This window comes from Branchiostoma floridae, chromosome 18 (assembly GCF_000003815.2).
Source record: "Branchiostoma floridae strain S238N-H82 chromosome 18, Bfl_VNyyK, whole genome shotgun sequence".
Classification (NCBI taxonomy): Eukaryota; Metazoa; Chordata; class Leptocardii; order Amphioxiformes; family Branchiostomatidae; genus Branchiostoma; species Branchiostoma floridae.
Window position 1 is genome coordinate 7,133,331 of NC_049996.1, and position 22,324 is coordinate 7,155,654.

The 22,324-nt window shown below is 40.3% G+C and overlaps 2 protein-coding genes across 2 annotated transcripts; one reads left to right on the forward strand and one right to left on the reverse strand.

The window, feature by feature from the left end:
* The first annotated feature begins 16,279 nt into the window (after positions 1–16,279).
* LOC118405257 (pannexin-2-like) lies at positions 16,280–18,373 on the forward strand. The gene is made up of 2 exons (XM_035804656.1): positions 16,280–16,492; positions 16,834–18,373. The coding sequence occupies exons 1-2, from the start codon at positions 16,312–16,314 to the stop codon at positions 17,796–17,798; spliced, it is 1,146 nt and encodes a 381-aa protein (XP_035660549.1). The 5' UTR covers positions 16,280–16,311; the 3' UTR covers positions 17,799–18,373.
* A 10-nt stretch (positions 18,374–18,383) lies between these two features.
* LOC118405256 (titin-like) lies at positions 18,384–22,111 on the reverse strand. Its single transcript, XM_035804654.1, has 4 exons — positions 21,307–22,111; positions 20,059–20,733; positions 19,302–19,616; positions 18,384–18,932 (listed from the first exon to the last, which is right to left on the reverse strand). Exons 1-4 carry the CDS (start codon positions 21,398–21,400, stop codon positions 18,613–18,615), a joined length of 1,404 nt encoding a protein of 467 aa, XP_035660547.1. The 5' UTR covers positions 21,401–22,111; the 3' UTR covers positions 18,384–18,612.
* Between the last annotated feature and the right edge of the window lie 213 nt (positions 22,112–22,324).

Consider the following 22,324-nt stretch of genomic DNA (forward strand, 5'->3'; position numbering starts at 1 on the left):
GTATTCAGGCAGCTCAACGTTGTTCCAAAGTACAGCAGTGCAACGTCGCCATCAAAGTTGACTTTACAAAAGGGTCAGGACTACTGGAATCACTAAAAAAAATCACAAAAGCAATTAGTAATTAGCGTAGCACAGCCGTCTCAAATGCACATGGCCCTGGCTTGTTTGGAACAAGGGACGGGATCAGTCACACACTGAGTGTATTTCAGGCATTTGAAAATACTCACCGGAATGCATCGTGCCTGCCTTCTTACTTTTGAGTACCATTATACAATATGTCGACTTGAAAGTAACTACATTTGTACATCAAAGTTACCATCAAACAGCATACTAAATCGACAGACGTAATATTACACATGGTACGTGGCGGTCTTTTCTACAATGCGCGGCCATTACTGGACACAGAGGTAAAAGTAATTGATACTTTTTCGTCTATTCTTTCGTCGGAAATTTGAATTTGGGGTTATGGTTAGATTTCCAACGTACTATTGTGCTGACATGAGCACAGAAAGCACATTGGTTCCCTAAACTAACAAACAGAAGCGTTTCCTTAATTCTTTATTCACCCTTAATAGACAAAATTTAAACCTTGATCGCAGTCACGTCTTGGCGCTACTGGTTCAGTAAAAAAAAGATAGCATTCGACGTAAAGCTATAAGACTTTCCCTTTTTAACAAGAAAATCAGTCTGCAAAATCCATCCATTTTCATTTCTGACTGAAAATGACTAAAATGTACTGCTCTTACAGTACAATTTTCATAAAACGAATAGTAGGCCCACGAGCTACCCTCCCCACACAAAGTGTGCAATATTTTAAGTATCGCCAGATTTCTATGTACTCGCCAATCTCATGGCTTCAGACATATTAAGATAGCGTGATGCAAACTATGCTGTTCAAATGTGAGGAAATGAGGCCTCTACACACTTCCTCTTTATGAATTGTTGGAGAAGAAAATCTTACCGCTGAATTTTACACATTATGATGATTGGCGCTTCCTGGTATCCGTTGCACAAGCACTCCGTTTGGCGGTTCAGAACTTAACTCCTCTAGCCACAAAAAGAACATTAGAAAAGAAACAACAGCTTCGTCACTACTAGAACATGATAAATAACTGCTTTAAAATTCTGAAATACGTTGACTTCCTTGACAGACTCCCCACACTTCCGATGCCGCAGGTGCGACACACCACTTGTTCAAACCCACGGTTCGTACCTAGGCATGTGACCTGTGCACCGGTCTACTTTTCATATACATCCGCACGCCAGTTGGAAACAGAGGTATTTACGTAGTTCCTGCAATAGAATTCAAGAGCAAGCCTCGCTTCAATGACCATTTTACGTCCCTTCCGAAAGATGAATTCAATCCCTTACAACATGTCAAACCTGAACCTATCCTGGGATCGAACTCAGGCCCACAGATCCACGGAATTGGATCCAGAGCTGAGGGCCAAGCAACCAGGGGGGTTGCGTTACGGTTCGCGCCGCAGAGATATATTAGAAATTTGCTGGGTAGGGTGGCACACATCACAAGACTTAGATAGTACTGAATAAAGGCGTGTGCAGTCAAAAGAGGGAAAATTGTCTAGTAGAATGACTACGCAAGAGTCACTACAGCAAAAGCAACACACAAGAGTCGTCAAGTCCACCACGAGTTTTGACGCATATCATAGTATTCTTACTGCTTATTCTAGAGCAGTGAAGAGCACGCATCAACAAAACCTTCACCTGTACAGACTCAAGAAAATACCTGCGTTTTGTAAAGCAGTTTTACGTTGACTTACCTGCCTCTACTGTTTTCAGGTTTCCTTGATATGATGTGTAACGGTTTCCCACCTTGGCATGCCTCGATAGACGATCCAGGGTAGACCCGAAACCTAGTTCTAGGTACGAAACTCATAGTCGTTTTTTCCTAGAAGAGGTTTCGGGTGTTTGTAGGTCAAATGCGTAAATCTCTCTGAAGTGCTCACAATAAGACCCCTGACACATGCACATTTAACGAAGGACGAAATGTTTTTATGTCCTCTAAAAACTACGACATTATTTTTAAAAATCTCTATAAATGTATATATCTAACGTAACATGTTCTAAGAAGAGGGAAGAGAATTAGCAGATATAGATTGAATGTAGCCAATCTTTTTACGCTTATACTCAAGTTATTCAACTCATTGCATGTTTGGCATGTATGGTTAAAAAGTTATACGGATCAGGTGACTATTTACTCTCAATAACAGACCCTTGTTCAAAGTTTTATGTATGATTTATACCCTGTGTAACGATACATTCACCGACTGTGCTCTGCATGTGTCGCCGCTTTACCTCCCATATTCATCCGCGACACGGGCATTTAAGGTAATAAGTAGTCCCCACAGCTACACCTGAACAAAAATATCAACCCTGATAACTATTACAGGCATACAGAAGGCTCTGGGGATGTTTCTTGTTTAAAGTAATTTTTTCATTACTTCATGATGATTTTAATTTAAGTAATTGTGAAAGTTAAACCTACTCAGTCCAATGCCCGCGAAACCTACCACGTCCCACAGTCCCACAAACTACCTGTTGTTTACCCTGTCTGGCGTTTTGTCAAGCAAGCCTTGACCTTTGATCTTCTCGTGTTTTCGTATTGAGCCCGATCGGCCGAATAACACTCTTATTGTGAACGTGTGTTGATACAAAATATATTTTTCGTCAGCATTTCATTTTCCTAATTTTTTGGGGGTCTATTTGATTTAGTGACCAAAAAGTTGAAAAGGTTTGATGAGATGATATAGACACACTTTTTGTATACTTTTGTATTGAAAGGTACGTATGCGGTAACTTATGATTTTCACGGGATTATTTCATCATACATGTATTGTGAGTGATGCACGTGATGGTTTGATACTATGCTTAGCTATTATTAGTGGTCCAATGTTAGTTGGTTTTGCCCAGTTTCGAATAGCCTGATAACCGTAACATAGGGAGCTCCCCTGCATCTTTACGGTGCTTGGATTATTGCCCTCCCACCAAGTTCGTCACCACACGTTCAGGATTTTTTTACATGTTGGTTGCAATTTCTTTGGACTGTCAAAAGGCCTGTACTTAGTAGGACTGGGACGGTTAAAAACCCCTATATGCTAGTTTGCGGGTATTGGTGACCAAGTTTCGATCGTGGTTCTTGCCTAAATGTTTCTGGCTCAAACCTCGCGCGTTGCTACAGATTTTGTGATAAGGCGATCGCCTCAATTGCTATATCATAGGGTTAAACTGTTCAATGACTCTATTACCATCTCCTGACAACGTTTATGTTGTCTGGAAAAAATAAGCGTGAGGTATTTCGTCGTATATACTCAATATTGAATATAATTAATTAATTAAGACAACGTCTTTTTAGAAAATACTTATAGCACTGTTATTGGAAACGGCTTGTTGAATGAGTGTAAACATCATACTAAATCCTCTTAATAGTCTATTTTGAATTATCTATTTATCTATGTATACCAATGTAAAGGCAGAGCATTGTTTGACAAAGACCGAATTTATTTGAAATTCGTCCAAATCCCTGTTCAATTCTGACAAAGTTCTTGAGTAAGCGTTTTCACCATGCCGACTTTTTCGGCAACCGACTGTCACCTTCCACCGGGCAATACTAACTATATCTACTTCTCACTGTATCTAGGTGTTGTTTGAAGTCTTCGAACTCTCGTTTGTTTTGGCAGGTATCATTCTTGTTCTGATTTGAGGCACCCTCACAACATATATTTGATAACTATGCCTAATGTTGTAGTTTCTTGGAGAGGTTGCGGGTTCGAATCCGGCTGCCGTGTCACTGATCTTGTGCCCTTGGGAAAGGCACTTTACACGACTTTCCGCACTTAACTCAGGTGTAAATGAGTATTTTGCTTGGTTTCATTAATCCTATTTCTAAAGCCCTTAAAGTAGAAAAGAGCTGAAACGTTGACGTGAGTCACCGAAGCTTAATTAAGAAACTCTATGAAATTATTGTACAAGATGAAGGTTTAATGGAGTTATCTTGCATAATGGTTATAGATTATCGATAAACATATTTCTAAAAGATGGCTAAAATCTAGACCTATGAAACGAATCATCATCATCAAGAAAAGCCCGAAATGGATGGATAGTAATATATTAAAACGAGACAATGCTATATTGACATAATGATCTGACTTATTAACTTTTATGATATTAACAAGATACTGTTACACTAGATTAGATTAGTTGTTAGATATTTGCATTAGTATATAGTTCAAGTCCCATGTAAATTCAGATATACATTGTACCTGTTACAATTCTCGCGCAATAAAGTTCTATTCTATATTATGGATACATCATGCAAACATACATGATCACACAGCTCTGAAGTGCAATATAGAAATTGATAGTTGAAAAGTCTGGAAATATAGCTTGTCATTGCCATCATTTAATAGAAAGTATCCTATACCGTGATATGAAACATTTTGTACATATTAATGATACCACATGTACATGAAAGGTGATTAATTACTCCCAAATTTCGAGCCATCTGAGAGGTTGGTTGCTGCTCTTTGCCAAATGATTATTACATAATGTGTGCATTCTTGCAAGTCAATGTAGAACCTATTGACAATCATAATTGTTTTAAGTACTTGCATTCTGTGACATATCTTAAATGCGATGAATGATGATGTCGAAGTTGACAGGGCATTGTTACGCAATATTGGTGATGGTGCTGGGTAGGGGATCAGGGTGATGGTAGTGTACATTGAAGAAGATATTTAATGTCAGTAGATTGTAACATTGACATTACCAGGTGTTACTATCAGCTAGCACCAGTATAATGTCGAAATGATAGTATATAAAGTAGTTAAGAAATCATTGTGAAAGTAAACCTCATGAAGGACTTTATTCAAAATGCTATATGGCATATGGAACATGATGCAAAATCAGGTAATTTAGCAGGTAAAAATGTAGTATCAGAAGCATGTGGTCCTAAAATACACATTTGACGGAGATATCAAATGTTCTCATTACTCTAAGTGATGGACTATTCAACACTCATCAGCTTTTAATTTGTATACTCCATTTGTATACTAACAATAAGATTTCTTGTATAGCTAGTTAACATGTACAGGTTTTAGTCAATGAACTTCCACCCTTGTTATAAATGCTTACATTTATTTCTTCACAATCCTGTCGTGATGTGACATAAGATTTATTATGTAATTACTACATAGTATGTATCGCAGACAATTGGAAATTTTGAAATGGATGACAAATAGAAGAAATCATAGCAATGTGTAGTGGCTGCTATGGAAGATGCTACCTGTTTTTTCTGACATTTTTTTAAAGCAAACATTATAGGATATTGGAGGTTTTTTTTACTATGATCTACCAACCTAATGAAATTACTTTTGGAGGCAAACATTACTGTTCCAACTTCATGTCTGTTATGTATTCCATGCTTTTAACGTTTTAATATCTTAAACTAATATCTGTATGTGGGGCAGATCAAAGCAGAGCTTGAGTCAACAGAGACAGTATAAATGTGATAATGGACGGCCCATTGTTGAACACATGTGTACATTCAGACGATAAATGGTCTAAAGTACCAGCTTTTCAACTTGGAATGTTGGTATAACCCTTTGCCGTGTTGAACTTTATCTGACTCCATTACACAATAGAGCAAAGTCCCGGTAAACGCATGCCCGTAGCCAGGGGGGGTTCGGGGGGTTCGGAAGAACCCCCCCACATGCTCAAAGGTCCACTTTTTCAGGCTCGAAGGTCCACTTTTTCAGGCTCGAAGGTCCACTTTTTCATGTCCAAGATTTTCTTTCAAAGGCATGACTGACTTGCGTTTTTCATTTATAGACATTTCATTCAATTCTAGTGAGTCTATGAGCAAAATTTGCCCCAGAAAGTGCAGGAAATGGCTTTTCAGAGGGTCCAGATTTCAAAATTCGCCCGGACTTCATTGGTGAAAATATATCGGGCGTGTCGGCGTCAAAGACTTATGCCGAAAGTCTTCTGTATTTTAATAGAAATTTCATTAAACTTAGCCAGCAAATTTTGCCCGTCAAAATGCAGGAAATGGCGTTTCAGAGGGTCAAGATTTCAATTTTTCCGGGGGAGCATGCCCCCGGACCCCCCTAGGCAGCTCACGCCTTCGGCGTGAGTCTCGCGCCTACGGCGCTCGATGGTCCAACAAGTACTAAAAAGAACCCCCCCAACCAAAATCCTGGCTACGGGCATGTAAACGTAATGGGAGGGGGGCATGCATGCTTAAGTGCGAAAAAAATATGCATGGGGTACTTCCTTGCTTGCTTGTTTATCGTCTTCTACCTTGTCTATGTCCTATAATAACACGATACTATTTACATAATATGAAAAATAATAATATAAAAATAATAATCATAAAAAGGCTTCTGTTCTGTACTTATGTGTTGAACAGGTGGAACGTTACGCGTAGCTATGCGGTTTGTGTCACCGCTTTACGTCCCATATTCATCCGCGACACAAAGCTAACACTTAAGGTAATATGTAATTCCCTCTGCAGAGAGAACTAGAGTTCCACGAACACATACCTTTGCCAAATAAACCAGGTTTGTTATGTAGAATGATGTCTGCAGACAAATGCGTTACTCATTTCATTTTCTTTATAATTATATGCTTGGAGCTGGTTTATAAGATTTCGGTAGTCATTATGCAAATTAGATCCCAAGTTACAATTAATTGATATCAAATTGTATCAAGCATTACTTAAGCTATCAGCATACCAAAAATCATGATGATCCTTTGATCCATTCTCTTTCAAAGTCTTTAAATACACCTCTTACTCTCTTCCCTCTTTCTCAGTTACATATGTGACAACTTTGATGAAAGTACTATAATGGAATGCAGTGGATTTATTAACTTTTCCTAATCAATTATGCAAATTACCTGTTTTTTTGCATAATAAGTATCACATTATATAAGTCTTCACTTGGGCTATCTACATGCCAAAAATCATGACGATCCGTCAACACGTTCATATTTTCTCATTAATTATGCAAATGAGATCATCATTTGCATGATAAATATGTATTGACATTTCTCTCTTTCTCAGCTACATATGTGACAAGTTTTAAAGTCCTATCATGGAATGTAGTGAATTTATAAAATATCCTCATTAATTATGCAAATTAGCTGTTGATTTGCATAATTGGTATCTCATTATGTAGGTCTTCACTTACGCTACCTACATACCAAAAAACATGATGATCCGTCAACATGTTCATATTTTCTCATTAATTATGCAAATGAGGTCATCATTTGCATAATTGATATCTATCGACATTTCTCTCCTTCCCAGCTACATATGTGACAAGTTTGAAAGTCCTATCATGGAATGCAGTGGATTTATGAATTTTCCTCATTAATTATGCAAATTAGCTGTTGATTTGCATAATCAGTATACCATTATGTAAGTCAACACTCATTCTATCTACATACCAAAAATCATGACGATCCGTCAACACGTTGTAGAGTTATTCTCGTCCAAAGTTTGAAAGGAAACCGGCGCCTGCAGTTCTAGGGGGCCCAAACTCACAGCACTTACTCTCTGCCTCGAGGACTATCTACCACTCAAAAATCATGACCACAGCATGTCCAGAACACGAGATATAAAAAATTGAGTTTCCGCTGCAGTACCTTAGCAAGCCGCTAGGGGGCCCATTATCGAACTTGACCTTCGTTTTCCCGACCCCTACCCACCTACCAAATATCATCGGGATCCATCCAAGGCTTCTCGAGTTATGCTGTTAACTTGTTGATATTGAATGAATGACCTTTATTGTACATTTGTGCTCAAACAAGCTAAGTACAGGTCGTAGCGCTAGTGATAAGGTACAATTTTGACAAAAAAAAGGTATCTTAACACACAGACACACACACAGACACACACACAGCTCACAAGCCCAAAACATAACCTAGCCATTCTGGCAAAGGTAAATATCAACCACTACATTTGCCGAGTGTCACAGTAGTTTGCTAAATCGTCATTTTTCTAACGTTTTTTTCCTTGTCGCGTTATATTTAGTGTAATGTCGTTTGGTGAAAACTAATAAGATTTTGTCCACCCAATGTGTGGAAACAATTATATGACACCTATTGTTTACAATGTTGGCAATTTTGTGTAGCACTGTTTGCAAGTCTTGATCTTTTGTCCTCTCCTGTTTTGGGCATTCAACAACCCTTGCTCGATGGGTCGACACATGTATTGAATGATCAAGGGTCTCTGTTCTATGTTTTCATACTGATTTCATGGGCACATTGCATTCGTGTTTCCTAATTTAAAAACATGTTTTAAGGTCATTCAGACATGTAAGAAATAAGAAATTAAATTAAGAAGGTTGTTTATGCAACAGAGCCTGTTATTCAAATTCCCACAATATCAGCTTTATAGCATGTTAATGTTGCGGACGTTGGTTCAGTGTCTGGACGGCGCTCACTTGAAAGCACCTCCTAACGACCCATATGATGATTGCATAATTTATTTAATGTTCCTGTGACAAGTATATTTGCCTATTCTTGTGCTAGAAGAAGCAAAAATATAATGGAATCACCAACGGTGCACCCACCAAGACGAAAAATACAAATCATGTATTGTACCGCATACAACTTGCTCCGCCCCTTCCTTGTACAAGTGTTGAATTAAGTACTGACATATCCGATCATCATCACTTCAACTGTTTCCTTGTACGTCCGTAGTGTGCTGTCAATCAAATTTTGTTTGTTTACTTTTTTCCCATTACGCTTGACCGGCAATGGTATTGAATTGCAACACTTGCGGGGTAAATCCGCGCTGTATCTGTTTGCTCAAAAGAACCACTGCAACATCTAATAGGAAGTCGCCACCTAATACTTCTGCATCATAGTGTCTATTTTTACACGGCGGCAAGGTTGCAAAGTACACATTGCAAAACAACATTCAGAGTAAAAAGAGCAGTGTTCATGAACACGGGAAAAGCATCTCTTGTTTTAACAAAACATTTATTTGTTACGAAACAAAAAGCTTTTATTCCATCACTATGGTTTCTTATCCAACACGTGTCGATGATACTATTTATCTTTTTAGTTGGATTAAGATCAACCGTGGCTGCTTTTAACAATGCCTGATCAAGATTTCTAACAAAATTATATTTGAGCATGTAATATCTATAGAATCCGTATGACTCAAATGACCTTGCAAACAATGAAGCCTATATTCTGATACATAAACAATAATCTTTAAAGATTAAGGTAGCACAGCAATCCTTTATTTTATTCATCAATCTTATAAGGTGTTCCCTTCAGTTGTGAACAATTGATTTTCAAAGGAGCCCTGCAGCAAATCAATCAACATAAAATTGTCACAGCAATTATCATATAAAGAGAACAAAACAAAACATAAACAAACTTCAAAATCAAGCCCATTTGAAAACATAATACTAGGTCATTACTTGATAAGAGAGGTCAGATTGTCTAAACTAAAAAATAGTCTAGTTGTCAATGGCATATAAGTGGAACTTCTTAGCCACCTACATTGCACGAGCGGCTAGAATCTCTTGTGTATAGTCCTATAACATTAGCACGAGTAGTCCTTTGTCAAGCCTGCAAGCCTTTGGTGACCAGAGATAAGTTCAGAGTGGCCTACTTCAGTGACTGTAAGGCCAACCAAAATGCCATTGTTTTATGGGAATTATTTTCTACAGTGTTGTTTTAAGTTATTCAATCAATTCACAGACCCGCAGCAGGTTTTGGTGCGACTCTTCCCAGTACTTGGACTCCAGGAGCTGCTTCTTGTACTCTGCAGCTCTCTCGAATTCCAATTCAGAGTACTCCAAGGTATCTACGATCTTTTCCGCCCAACGTTTTGCATCTTCATCTAGGTCGGACTCCCTCACGCTGGTTCTCACGATTCTGTGCCTCATGTCTGCATGACACTTCCCGCCCATGATTAAGTCCTTGATCATGTCCGCCAGCCCTGACTTGTCAGAGATGAGTACAGGGACGCCTGCTGCGATGGCCTCCAGGCCGATCATTCCGAACGGCTCGGCACGGGACGGCATTAGGACCAGGTGGGCCTGCTGCATGTCCTGAGCGATGTCCTCCTGGGTTCCACACGGCAGTAGTGTAGGTTTGATCCTCCCACTGTGCAGGTTCTCCTCAAGGATTTTCTTGCTGGCTTCCCAGACATCTTCATCTATCCCACGAACACGCAGTTTGACGTTTGGGATCTTCTCTGCGGCCTCCCCAATGGCCCGCGCTACCAGATCATGGCCTTCCAGCTTCTCCACTTCGGTCACTCTCCCGACAGTCAGTACCACTTTCTCTCCTCCTCCTGGTCTTACAGAGATGGCTTCAAATAGTGAGGACGGCCTTGGAAGGAACATCAAATGTTCTCTTGGTTTGCTGTCTCCAAGTGACTTGTACGTCACCTCGAAGTGGTCGTAGATTCTGCTTCCTAAGGAGAACACGGCATCTGCATTCATGGCATCCTCTAGTATGTCTTGCTTCGTCTTCCCGGCCGCCATCGCTTTCTGAGCTCCCTTGTAGTACTCCGTGTCTTCTGGCATGTCGTGGTTGAAAAGGAACAGTTTTGCGTGTGGACAGCGGTCCTGCTGCATGTTCTTAGCAGCTTTACTTGTGACACCTGCATGGCCCACAATGCACTTCAGATCGTGTGGTATGTCTTGGTAACGAGTGGTGTGGTCAAAGGTCAGCCATTCTAATGATGGTGTTCTCTTGTCCCTGGGATTTTGTATAGGTAGATGCAGAATGACACCATCCTCTGTGGCACACCTTTTGTTTTCTTCAGATGCTTGCAGAGCTGTACAATGAACTGTAGCCCCATGACGTAGCAGAAACTGTGCCACTTGACGGTTGACAGTTGAAGTGCCTCCAAAGAAGGCACCGTACACGTCGTTCACCAAGAGAACAGATGTCTCTTGCCCTGTAACAGCAAGAAATTTCCATATAACTAGTCATTGATATTAACAATCATAATGCGCGGAATGTTTTTTTTTTCATATTTGAAACAAACCCCACTTTATTACTCCAAATGGTATATTTTCAACTCATCTACACATCTAGTCTATTAAAAGTTTCATATTGTTGTTTCTGTATGGATACGTAGACAACCATAAACATTAACACCGCGTTCACCAAGACTTGCAACTGAATGAACTTTGTGTGTCTAGAGATAGGGCTTGCGATCTTTGTGTCTACTTGTAGTCTAAAAACAACATAAACTGAGACTCTTTAGAACTGTACGTAGATACCATAAACGTTGTATCATGGCTTTGTCCGTTGCGCACGATATCTTTGATGACACAACATTTAGAAATCACAGACGGATATACGCGAACACGACCTTCTACGTTACGTTTTGTTGAAGTGCTGTCTCTGCATGGCAGAGTAAGTTAGATGGCAAGCATACCTTCCAGAGCATATTTATGTTGTACTCACCCTTCATTCTTTTGCTGCTGCCTGCCACCACCTCTAGACCTGGTGACCTCTTCATTTTACCTTCTTGGCAACAACAAAATTACATCAGTGAATTACTTTATGAAAGCTTCCAAAATCAATGAACATGAAGACATCACTCAGAGAAACTACTTTTTTACTATCTTTGAGAAGCAGAATCAGTCCGCTTGTTGGTAAGCACTTTACTTTTTGTCTATACAGATATAGGGCATAGAATGTATAAAATATCTGCGACCAAAAATTAATCTGTAAGTATGATCTTAATGTTGTATTGAATTTTGTTGGTCGACAAATATACCTCCAACACTTACCTGCTGGTGTCGGCTCCGTGGGTTTACTGGCGCTTGTGGCTTCCCCCGCAGCACGTGTACGTGGTAATCGTTCGCTTTCCATCATTGCAAGTTTGTTCGTCAGCTTTGTCTTTTCAGCAAGCAGTCCTTCAATGGTCTCTTCCATGCCCTTATTGGCTCCCGTTAAGTCTTCAATTTCCTTCTTGTTGTCTAGTAGAACTTTCTGTGCTGTCTCCTGCTTCTCTGTGAGCTCTTTGACTTTCCCCTGGAGACCTCTCACCATGCCTTCCTGTAGCTCTACCTGGCGTTGAGCTATCTCATGTTTGGCTTCCAAACCTGTCAGCGCTTGTGACTTCTGCTTCATCTTGAGCACCAGCTGTTTGGTGTTAGTGTCAGTGGCCCAGTCAGCAAAGTTGGAGTCCTGTGTTCTGGTGGCGGCCAGGTCCAAACTGTTCAGCAGAGGACGGCTCTCTTTTTCTTGGGCTGGAGCAGCAAGGCTGTCAAGCCGTCGACAGAGGTGGTGCGCCTTATTCCTAAGTGTTGAAATGACCCAGAATCATAATTAGTTCTATATAGTTTCTAAAAAATAAACGGTGAGCTTTGTCCTTTCAAAAATTACTATTTTTAATCTATCCTGCCTGTATTTAGGAATTTATGTCATTTTGACATTTGCCATGGCTTTCGTAATATACACTTACACTTGTTGGTCAAACGTGCCAGAAAGTTCATGACGCCCACTGTTTCTGTTCAGTGATGGCTGGAATACCTTGTGATGATGTACATGGCCTCCTTCAAACTTCTTACTAAGTAGTCCTGTTCAGTGTCCAGTATTCTGACTTTGGACAGGCACGTTTGACCGATTGCTAACGTCATGTATCCGCAAGATTACGTGTTAATGATATTATGTGTCTGCAACTCTTGCGAATTTACGTTCTGAAGTGTCCAAGGGATTGGTCATCAGCATTGATACTGAAGAAGGCGACAGTAGTCGTTGCAAATTTAATCCGTGTATACCTCTGTGTTGTAATAATGTTTAGCATTGTACTATAATTACTACCAACACAGATGAGCTTCTATAATACACTTACCTTTAGTTTATTTTTTGTACGATGCAGTGATGAATATGTTTTCAAGTGGCAATGTGTCTTACTAAATGAATCTATATATTGATAGTAATCTTTATTAATCCATAATAGATAGATATTGGTTCTCACTTATTTACCTTTTTCCAAGCGACGTCGTACTCTCAAGTAGTCCTCATGCTTGACATGGAACCTCACGATCAGGTCTGCTCCGTTAACTTTGCTACGGAGACTATCTGAGATGAGTATCCCTGTCAGCTTTTCAGAAAGTGTCCCAGGCCCTATCTTATAATGCTCATGGTAGAATGTATCTACGTCACTTATTTGGAGAAATACCAGTCCTAAGATAAAGCATCCAGAGCCAATTGAATACACTTGAGCTTTGTACTCCTTAAACACCGACAATGTTTGCGACAGACGTGTAAGGTCACTGAAAACTTCATCTGTAAATAGTTTCTTCTCTGCATGTACGACTTTCTGTACAAGATCCCTTGCCGTTTCTTTTGACATGATGCCCAGCTTTACCTTCACAAGCAGTTCTGAAAATAAAGACGTTAATGTAGGTTATTTGTTAGTTTGGTTTTACAAGTTGACACACCTATTCACTTCGACATTTACCTAACTTCTCTATTTACTATTTTCCTATATTTACTATTGTGTTACATAATTTTACATTGTATATTGATTTGTCACTGGATTGCATTTTAACAACAAAGACGAGCAACGCTTTTAATCTATCTTGTTTCATAGATGACGTGTTGAATTTTCTACCAACGTAGTATGCGTAGCGTTTCAGCCATATGTGAATTGTACATGTTTGTTTGACCACAAAAACAACGTGCCAGTGGGGGCTTACATGTACATGGTACATTAAATTTATTTTACAGTGGAACAACAGGGGACTGTATTGGAATGTTACTTGAAAGGCAAAAGAAAATAGTTGTGTGTGGGATAAGAAATTATCCATTGTACTTACCTGGTGGGAGTGCATCTTCAGGAACTCTCTGTTTTTGAGGTACTATATTTTGTGATGAATTACCTGGACAAAAAGAACAAAAATATAACGCACATGCACAGTGTGGTTTAGCCTGTGTTTACACAAGCTCTCGCTGGCTGGGCTTAATGACCCCCTCTCCTAGGGCGGCGGCAATCGTAGGGCCGGCCGCTAGGGGCGCGATTTTAGTCAGGCTAATAAGTGTGGTTGTGACAGCCAAAATGGGCAGTCAAGGAATATAAGACGGTTAGAGATCATACAGAATCCATAAATTTCCTCGACTGCTATTCGCTTGCCATGCTGACATTCCTGATCTTCGGACACCCTTTCAACATCAGTCATAAATACACTAGAAGGCTGCTAGGAAGCCTAAACGTCTAACACTTTCTCCTGAACATGTGAAATGTACATAATTGGTTAAGACCCGTGATTACATATATTAAGAAAACACGCAGAAAACGACTAAAACATGCACTAATCAACGTCCATATACGTTTTGTACATTGGCTTTAAATAAGGGCACGTATAATTTATAAAGTTAACATACACTGAAAATAACATCATTTTTTTCATTACTAAATAATGACCTTAAGTTACTTTTATCCAGCTGTAACTCATGATCACCATCAATGAATGAATATTGATTACCTGCTTGTCTCTTTTTCGCTTCCTGAATTAAAGCAAACTTGGACTGTGCCATGTTGGTAGTAGCCCTGCAAATAGACCATTACAATGTAAAAAAAAACCTTTGAAGCCATGCAAACCTACAGAATGCAATCATATGCATGTTTAAGCTTTCACTGTTTTATTGCCAAGGTCTTTCCCACGTTGTGTAATCAATACGCTATGATCCGACTTGAACTTCAATGCTCAACACAACTACTGTTATCTACGTTACTATTGGAACGTTTGTGGGATTGGGTACTATAGCTTCTGCATTGTTTAGCATAACAGAAACTCAGAGCCAAACCAGTTCAATAACTATTTGTGACCCGCGCGTGTTTAGTCACTGACCTCCTATGCTTACAGAAGTATAAACCCAAAATACAGGGCTGGACTAACGCAAGCCTTGCCACCGATATGGTCTAACCTAACAATAGCATACAAGTCAAAGGTCATGGACGTTACACTATTCACATACATGGAAGACCACTACCCAGCCCCCTTCCCCCCACCACCACCCCAACACACACACACACACACACAAACAATATAGCCCCGTTTGAAAACTATTGAACCGAGGCTAATGGCTAAGTACCCCTTGAACCCAACGGTCTCAGATAGGGCCACTTATTTTGTGTGCGGCCAACAAATGAAAGGTAAACAAACTGCAACGTATCCCTAGTGGTGCAATAATCGTGATTTTGATTATTAAAACAAGACAAACCTCTTCCTTTTCAAGTCAGTTCTGCAGCTTTCATTGAGGAGCGCCTGGAGTGTACTAAAATGGCCGCTGTCTGTGATTAGACTTTCACCTACTGCTTAACGGCGCTCACCTGTTGTAGCCATCCGCACCGTAAGTTGAAATACTTCAAATTCAACTTGAACAGGCTTTTACGACCTAACTTAATCCGCAACGTCAAAAAGCGATGTACGCATTAATTACCTCCTGGAAATATTCTACAAAGAGTAAGTTGTTCTTTAAGATATGGCACTATTTATAAACAGGTACCGGAGTGCGGAAGAATACGCTTATCGACCCGGAAAGCACACCAACATTGACATGCGGGGTTATTGATACACCTGAGTGTGTTGGAGGTACAATGTAGTTGACTATTTGCACGATCTACTTCCGGGTCAAATATTAACCCTTCTCTCTACGTCTGACTAACTCCAGTGATAGTGTGTTTAAACTTCGCGTCTTCAGCAGAACGCCACACTGCAGTGCTTTGCTGAACTGTCCTAGCATTTTGTGTAGGCTCAGGTAACTAAGTAAATCTTACTCTGTCTCTGTTCTTTTCAAGTTCGGCAACCGTGCCGAAGCAACAGGCCTTCTCCATTTCAGTCACATAATGCACTCGTAGGGGGCACATTTCAAGGTTAACAAAAGAGACTGACCAAGTAGACATTGCATAACAACCTGATGCGAGTGCTTGTTGGATTGAATTTGTGTGCGAATCTCTCTCCCTCTCAAAAAAGTGTAGGATACGTTAAGCCTCGACGGGCAAAACGTCTGATTTGACAGCAAAGTCTATCATTTAGTCAAGGAGCTTTTATCAGATAAAAGCTCCTTGATTTAGTCACGCATTACTTTCAACCAAAGCGGCTATTGTCACATATCGTGCAGTATACAGGTAAGGCATATAAACACGTTTGGACTGGTTCATTGTTCGTAGTGACTAGTATTATGTTTTGTATATTCAAGTTAGACATCATTTCAAAAGTGTACATGTTTGTGCTCAGCTATGGGCTGATTATAAGCTCATCACGGCATCACGTTTTTAACAGACATGTACATGTCACTATGCTTTCTGAAACAGACATGGACCCAGGTATACTCCGAGATCTCTTTACCCAGGGTTTGTTCAGCCAGACAGACCCGACTCGCCTCCATGCGGAACTGTGGGCTGACTACATGTCAAAGGTCATGACTACCTGGCTGCCTATGCTCATGGCAACAGTCCTGGTGGGGAGGGACTTGTTCGGTGAGTCGTTGTGGCGGTGTTATTCTTGTCGACATCTTTGACTCTGATAAAAGCAAGAACAACCTTACTTGTGATATTGCAGTTTTCCTTTACACAATTAGTCATGTCTCTCTCCTGCCTACGTTTCGATGTCTATCAGATATATTCCTCAGAGCTTCCGACTGGAGTATGCTTCTCGTCGCCATCTGTAGCCGATGTAGGTGACACTTTTCTGGTGAGAATTGTGAATCCTAAACGTGGCTAAGTTTGTATTCCCCTGTGCATTTAGATAAACTGATCCTGAAAACTGTCTTGTATTATACGCATCGACCCCACACATTCATTCTTTTGTCTACATTTAGGCGCGGGCACACAATGCTTCCCCGTGAATCTGACACACACCCAGCCTGGTACAAACATGACGTCAGCAGACAACACCAGCTACGCACCTAAACCTGTCCTCAACGAGATCTCTGACTACTCGAGGCAACTAGCCGAGTACGTGAATGTTTACTGTGCACAACAGGATCATTACCAGAGTTCTACCATGTTTAGTTACCAACTCTTCACCATTATGCTAGTTATTCAGGCAGGGGTGCTTTATGCACCCATGTTGTTGTGGAACGTCACTACAGCTAGGAAGATTCTCTGTCACCTAAGATTTCTACTCCATGACACTGATTTGTTGTACCACCGTCACAGAGGTGACCAGGAGGCCAGGGGTGGCTACGAGCAGTCCGAACTGGTCAAAAACGTCAACATATGGATCAAGCATGACAGCTTGTATAAACATTACATGATGAAACAACTTGTCACTACAGTGTGTTTGGGAATCTTTATAACAATTTACTGCACAATTCCATCTCTGACAGCATCTAACATACATGATGAGTTTTTGTGCTCTGTCAAAGACAGGTTCACAGTGGATTGTGCCGTGCCATCGGCCACTGTACATAGGTGTGTGTGGTTTACCAATTTGGTACTGCTATTTCTTAACGTTTCCTGTATCGTAGGTCACGTTGTTACTCTCAGGTACAACCACTTCTATGGTACACATCAACCATTTAGAGAACTGGGCATCACACTTGATAAACCGCCACTGAATGATGCCCACCTTATTCATATGTTCCTTCGAGCCAACATTGAGTCGAATGACAAGTACAACTATGTGAAAGTTCTAGAGGATGTTGTATCAGAAAATGATCCAAGTATGAACACAACAAACACAGCATACTCTGTACGTAACGAAACAAACAGCCCGCTGGATCATTCCCCTAGTTTAGGCCCGACTAGGCGGCAGTACATATGTTATGAGTCTGGTGTGTGATAGAATACGATTTTAGTCGTGTGCACATTGGTGATTACGTAACAGTCTCAGAGATGTCATATTTTAAAAAAATGTGCCCGAAGAAACTGTTATGATATTATCTTTCCAACCGATGCGCTTTGCTGCGAAATGCCTAGTTTAGGTGAGAAATTACCCAAACCCACAAATATACTGGACCCACATACAGGTATTATATATGTGCGGGCTCAGCAGGAAAAGGGTTTCAACATCATTTCCACCAACACAACTGATGTGTTATTGTGCCGAACACTCTTCACATCAGCACTGTGTCTACCCTTCCCCGAACTGAATGTCAACATCAGCCTTCTGTGTCCATTGTGACAAACGTTTTACACAAGTCTGGTACCCCAGCTTTTGTCTCTGGTGCTGAATGGTGTTCCCACTGCCTTTGCTTTGATTCAGCCGGTCTCATGACTCGTATCAGGAAATGTCCACTTCTTCAGCAAACCAGATAAGAGACCGTCTTCTGCTGGCTTAATTTTAATTCTTATTTCTGGTGGTCCTGTAAAATAGATGGCAAGATATTGATTCAGATACCCAATGTAGATAATTGATGACCATTTCTATGCAATATTTTAATGTTCTTATAGATATTGCTGATTGTAATCATATCCAGGTCAAATTGCGTTTGCATTGCCTTTGTCTCTGTCAGCATGGCTAGCCAAAAATGAATTAAAGAATAACATATTTTACGACTTGATTCGCAGTATAATATCCTTACATACGACTCATGACATCACGCTAATTGATAACGTGTGTTTAAATTTTCAGAAGTGATATGCAATATCATTCATTATATCTCATATATAAAAATCCATGATTTCCTACCCAATGCCGTTGGAAGGCTGCTGACATTCTTGTCTTTATTAAGGGCTGACACACGAAAGCAGTAGGTTCCTTCTTGTTGAACTTTGACCGTACCCTTGCACTCTGTTGTTCTGAGACATTCTTGCCATGTTGTTAAAAGGTTGTCAACATCGTGACACTTCTCAATGACATATTCGTAGTGCGCTGGATTGACGTCATCAGCTGGTACAGGTTCCATCCATAATAGTGAGACAGAGTCTTGCATGACGTTCTCTACCATCAAGTTTCTTGGTGGGTAGGGTTGATCTATTGATGAGATGAAAATGGGAAATAACATAATTGTATTGTTGATATTGTAATAATTGAGAAGTGATACGGAAGCTGTTATATCATACATGTGCTGTATCAGACCGACTTCGTTTTGACCAGCTTATTAATACTGTAAATAAAAAGATTCAGCTTGATAACACTAAGTTCTAAGAATACAAGATAATTGCATATCAGGCACTCTATTCTATTACTTTATTACGTGTCAGTTTATATGTATATTCTCAAAGTCTACTATACAAGATTAAGGGGTGTTGCTTTCACTGCCGGAAGAATGTGAATCAGATGTATTTTGCATTAGATGTAATCATTACAGGAGAAATGTTCCGTGGTAAAGTAAATACCTACATTGCTCTCTAGCCACAACATCCTCCAAGCGACATCCATCGCTGACAAGAAGCTTGCCCTTGTTAATGATTGCAGACTTCACACGAAAGCTGTAACCTTTATAAGGCTGCACATCTACAGAAAAGTCAGTGGTTGTAACAGGTAGTACCGATAACGGGGCGTGTGCTAAGGTCCATCTGTCTTGAAATGCAACGGATCGCTCCAGCATGTATCCGTTGAGCTGATGGTGGGTAGAACTAACGGGTGTCCAGCGTAGCTTTATGGCGTAGTTTCCTGTCTCTATAGCTTCAAGCCTATCTGGAGCCTCTGGTACTTCTGTAAGATTTGTAAATAGACCTAGGGTTTAGTAAAGATAAAACCTCACTGACCAGATGTATATTGATGTTTAGTTTGGAGCCAGTTGATAGTTTGACTACCACATAGCCAGACTGTCAATGTGTGGCAACTTGCAAGTACCCATTACTATTGGTTATACAATCGTAACGTAATAAGCGTGAGATAATGAAGAAGAAATGACCGTACAAGAATGCATCATTCGAAGAATTATGAAATTTCAATCTTAACAACCTCAGCGGTAGAATTGGTAGTATGATAATAACTCTAAGTGATTGAATAATTCCTGACCATGCGCCAGTAACCTATAACTACCGAATGAACCACCGAATGAGACTTTTTTTAATTTTCACACTGCATTCATGTCAAAATAGGTGGCCACTGGCCAGTACCTTTTGTTATAATTTGAATACAACACAATTACCTGGTGAAGTTTCTTCTTGGCTTTGTTTTTCTATCATTTCCCGTTTTTTGGTCAGTTTCGTCTTTTCAGCAAGCAGTTCATCAATGGTGTCTTTCATACCCTTATTGGCTTCTGTTAAGTCCTCAATTTCCTTCTTGTTGTCCGTTAGTACTATCTGTGCTGTCTCCTTCTCCCATGTGAGCCGGGTGACATCCCTCTGGAAACTCTCCATCTTGTCGTCCTTTAACTTAGCATCTCGTTCCATCATTGCCAATTTGTTCGTCAGTTTTGTTTTTTCAGCAAGCAGTTCATCAATGGTATCTTTCATACCCTTATTGGCTCCCGTTAAGGCCTCAATTTCTTTCCCCTTGTCCGTGAGTACTTTCTGTGCCGTCTCCTGCTCCTGTGTGACCCGGGTGACTTCCCTCTGGAGACCTCTCACCATGCCTTCCTGTAGCTCTACCTGGCGTTGAGCTATCTCATGTTTGGCTGCCAAAACTGTCAGCGCTTGTGACTTCTGCTTCATCTTGAGCACCAGTTGTTTGGTGTTAGTGTCAGTGGCCCAATCAGCGAAGCTTGAATCATGTGTTCTGGTGGTGACCAGGTCCAAACTGTTGAGGAGAGAACGGCTTCCTGTGTCCTTGGGAGGAAGGGGTGTGGCTGATAGGCTGTCCACGGAGGTTGATCGCTGCAGTTCTGGTTTGAGGTACAATAAATGTAAATTTGCTATAGGTTTATGTCAAACAGTAAGGAATGAAATAGGTGCTAGATAGACATGGACCGTGTATCTGATAACTGTCACGATTGGACCTTTTTAGTTAATTGTATGTTAATTCAGATGCAGATAAACTTTGCACTGTGTAAATCCTGGTACCCTTGATTGATTTGAACTCTTTTGTTGTTGTTGCTGTTGTCTCTTTATCCGCTTGGTAAGTCGGCTATAGGTCACATGTACTTTTCATACTTATAAGTAACGGGTTAACACACATTCACAATATATGTAATGATTGATATCGATGTTCCAAATAGACAACATATCAAACAAATCATTGAAAGGTACACATGCATAAGAAAGCCATCAAAATGCAAAGAACATTGATATAGTATCGAGTTTTAAAGATACATTTTATATTGTATACTTTCATTTAGTGTAGACAAGGAAAGTGATGTTTATGAAATATGGAATACAATTCACTACAGGTGATTAGGACAAACTACAAACGATCAGACTATTGTCAATATGACAAATATTAAGGAAATCAGAATTACCTGTAGTACAAAGTCGTCTCCTGACCCGGATGTAGTCGTCATACCTGACCTCCACCCTCACCATCAGTTCCTCCCCACCAACCACAGCGCGCATCTCATCCGTGATGAGCAGGTCTGACAGGGCAGCGGACAAACTGCCCGGACCCACACGGAAGTGGTCGTGGTAAAAATCATCCACGTCACATGGCTGGAGGAACGTCAAGTTGATGATAAAACACCCTCCTATTATTTATTCAATTATTGCATTCCACCACTCAAAGGTTTTTTTCAACTGCTCTCTATGTTCTTCGGCCATTGTAGGGTCAAAAATATTGCTAACCAAGCTGAGTGCATCTAATTGCATGTTCTTTCCCTTTTGGTAATACTCCACCTGCAGCTTTGCAGCGAGGGTATTTGAAACAGCTGTTGTTCTCTCATCTTGTAGAGCTTGATGATTTGCATCGACAAACTTTAGGCTATTAATGAGAGCAGTCTGGTTTGCCTCTCGTAGTACGTTTATGAAGAGGTTTGTGGTGCATTTGCCAGTGCGACTTAGTGTGTCCAAAATCTCTTCTGCTTGGTCTTCACGTGTTTCTTTGTGTAGGATTCTCTGCTTGTCTTCAATGGTCAAGACGTCATATTGAATCAGGTAACGGATCACTCTTCTTACCTCCAGTCCCTCTGCTAGCTTTACATAATTATCACGTATAAATTCCTGTATGTCAGGATCAAGTCCTACGGAAAAATAAGACACTGATTTAGATCTGCGTTCAATACCATGCAGAAAAATGTGATGTTCCTTTTACGTGCCATCTCTCAAAAATTCAATTCTTACGAGAAGGAAAAAAAAACTTTTAAAATTATCCGTTTTGCTAGATCAATGTACTGGTAGATTTTCACAAATTTATCCGAGGTCTACTAACTCGAAGGGGGCGTATCTTCCTGTCGTATTTGCATATAACTTAGGTATAAAGTACAAAGTACAAATTAACAAACCAGGTCCCGTCGCCATCTTGATCAAGTACAGGCAGACCCAGGC

Coding starts and splice junctions, on each gene's coding strand:
- LOC118405257 (XM_035804656.1), top strand. CDS start 16,312: ATGCTTTCTGAAACAGACATGGACCCAGGTATACTCCGAGATCTCTTT. Junction 16,493..16,833: donor GGTGGGGAGGGACTTGTTCG/GTGAGTCGTTGT, acceptor GTCTACATTTAG/GCGCGGGCACACAATGCTTC.
- LOC118405256 (XM_035804654.1), bottom strand. CDS start 21,400: ATGCGCGCTGTGGTTGGTGGGGAGGAACTGATGGTGAGGGTGGAGGTC. Junction 20,734..21,306: donor GAGACGACTTTGTACTACAG/GTAATTCTGATT, acceptor ACCTCAAACCAG/AACTGCAGCGATCAACCTCC. Junction 19,617..20,058: donor CCAAGAAGAAACTTCACCAG/GTAATTGTGTTG, acceptor CAAATCTTACAG/AAGTACCAGAGGCTCCAGAT.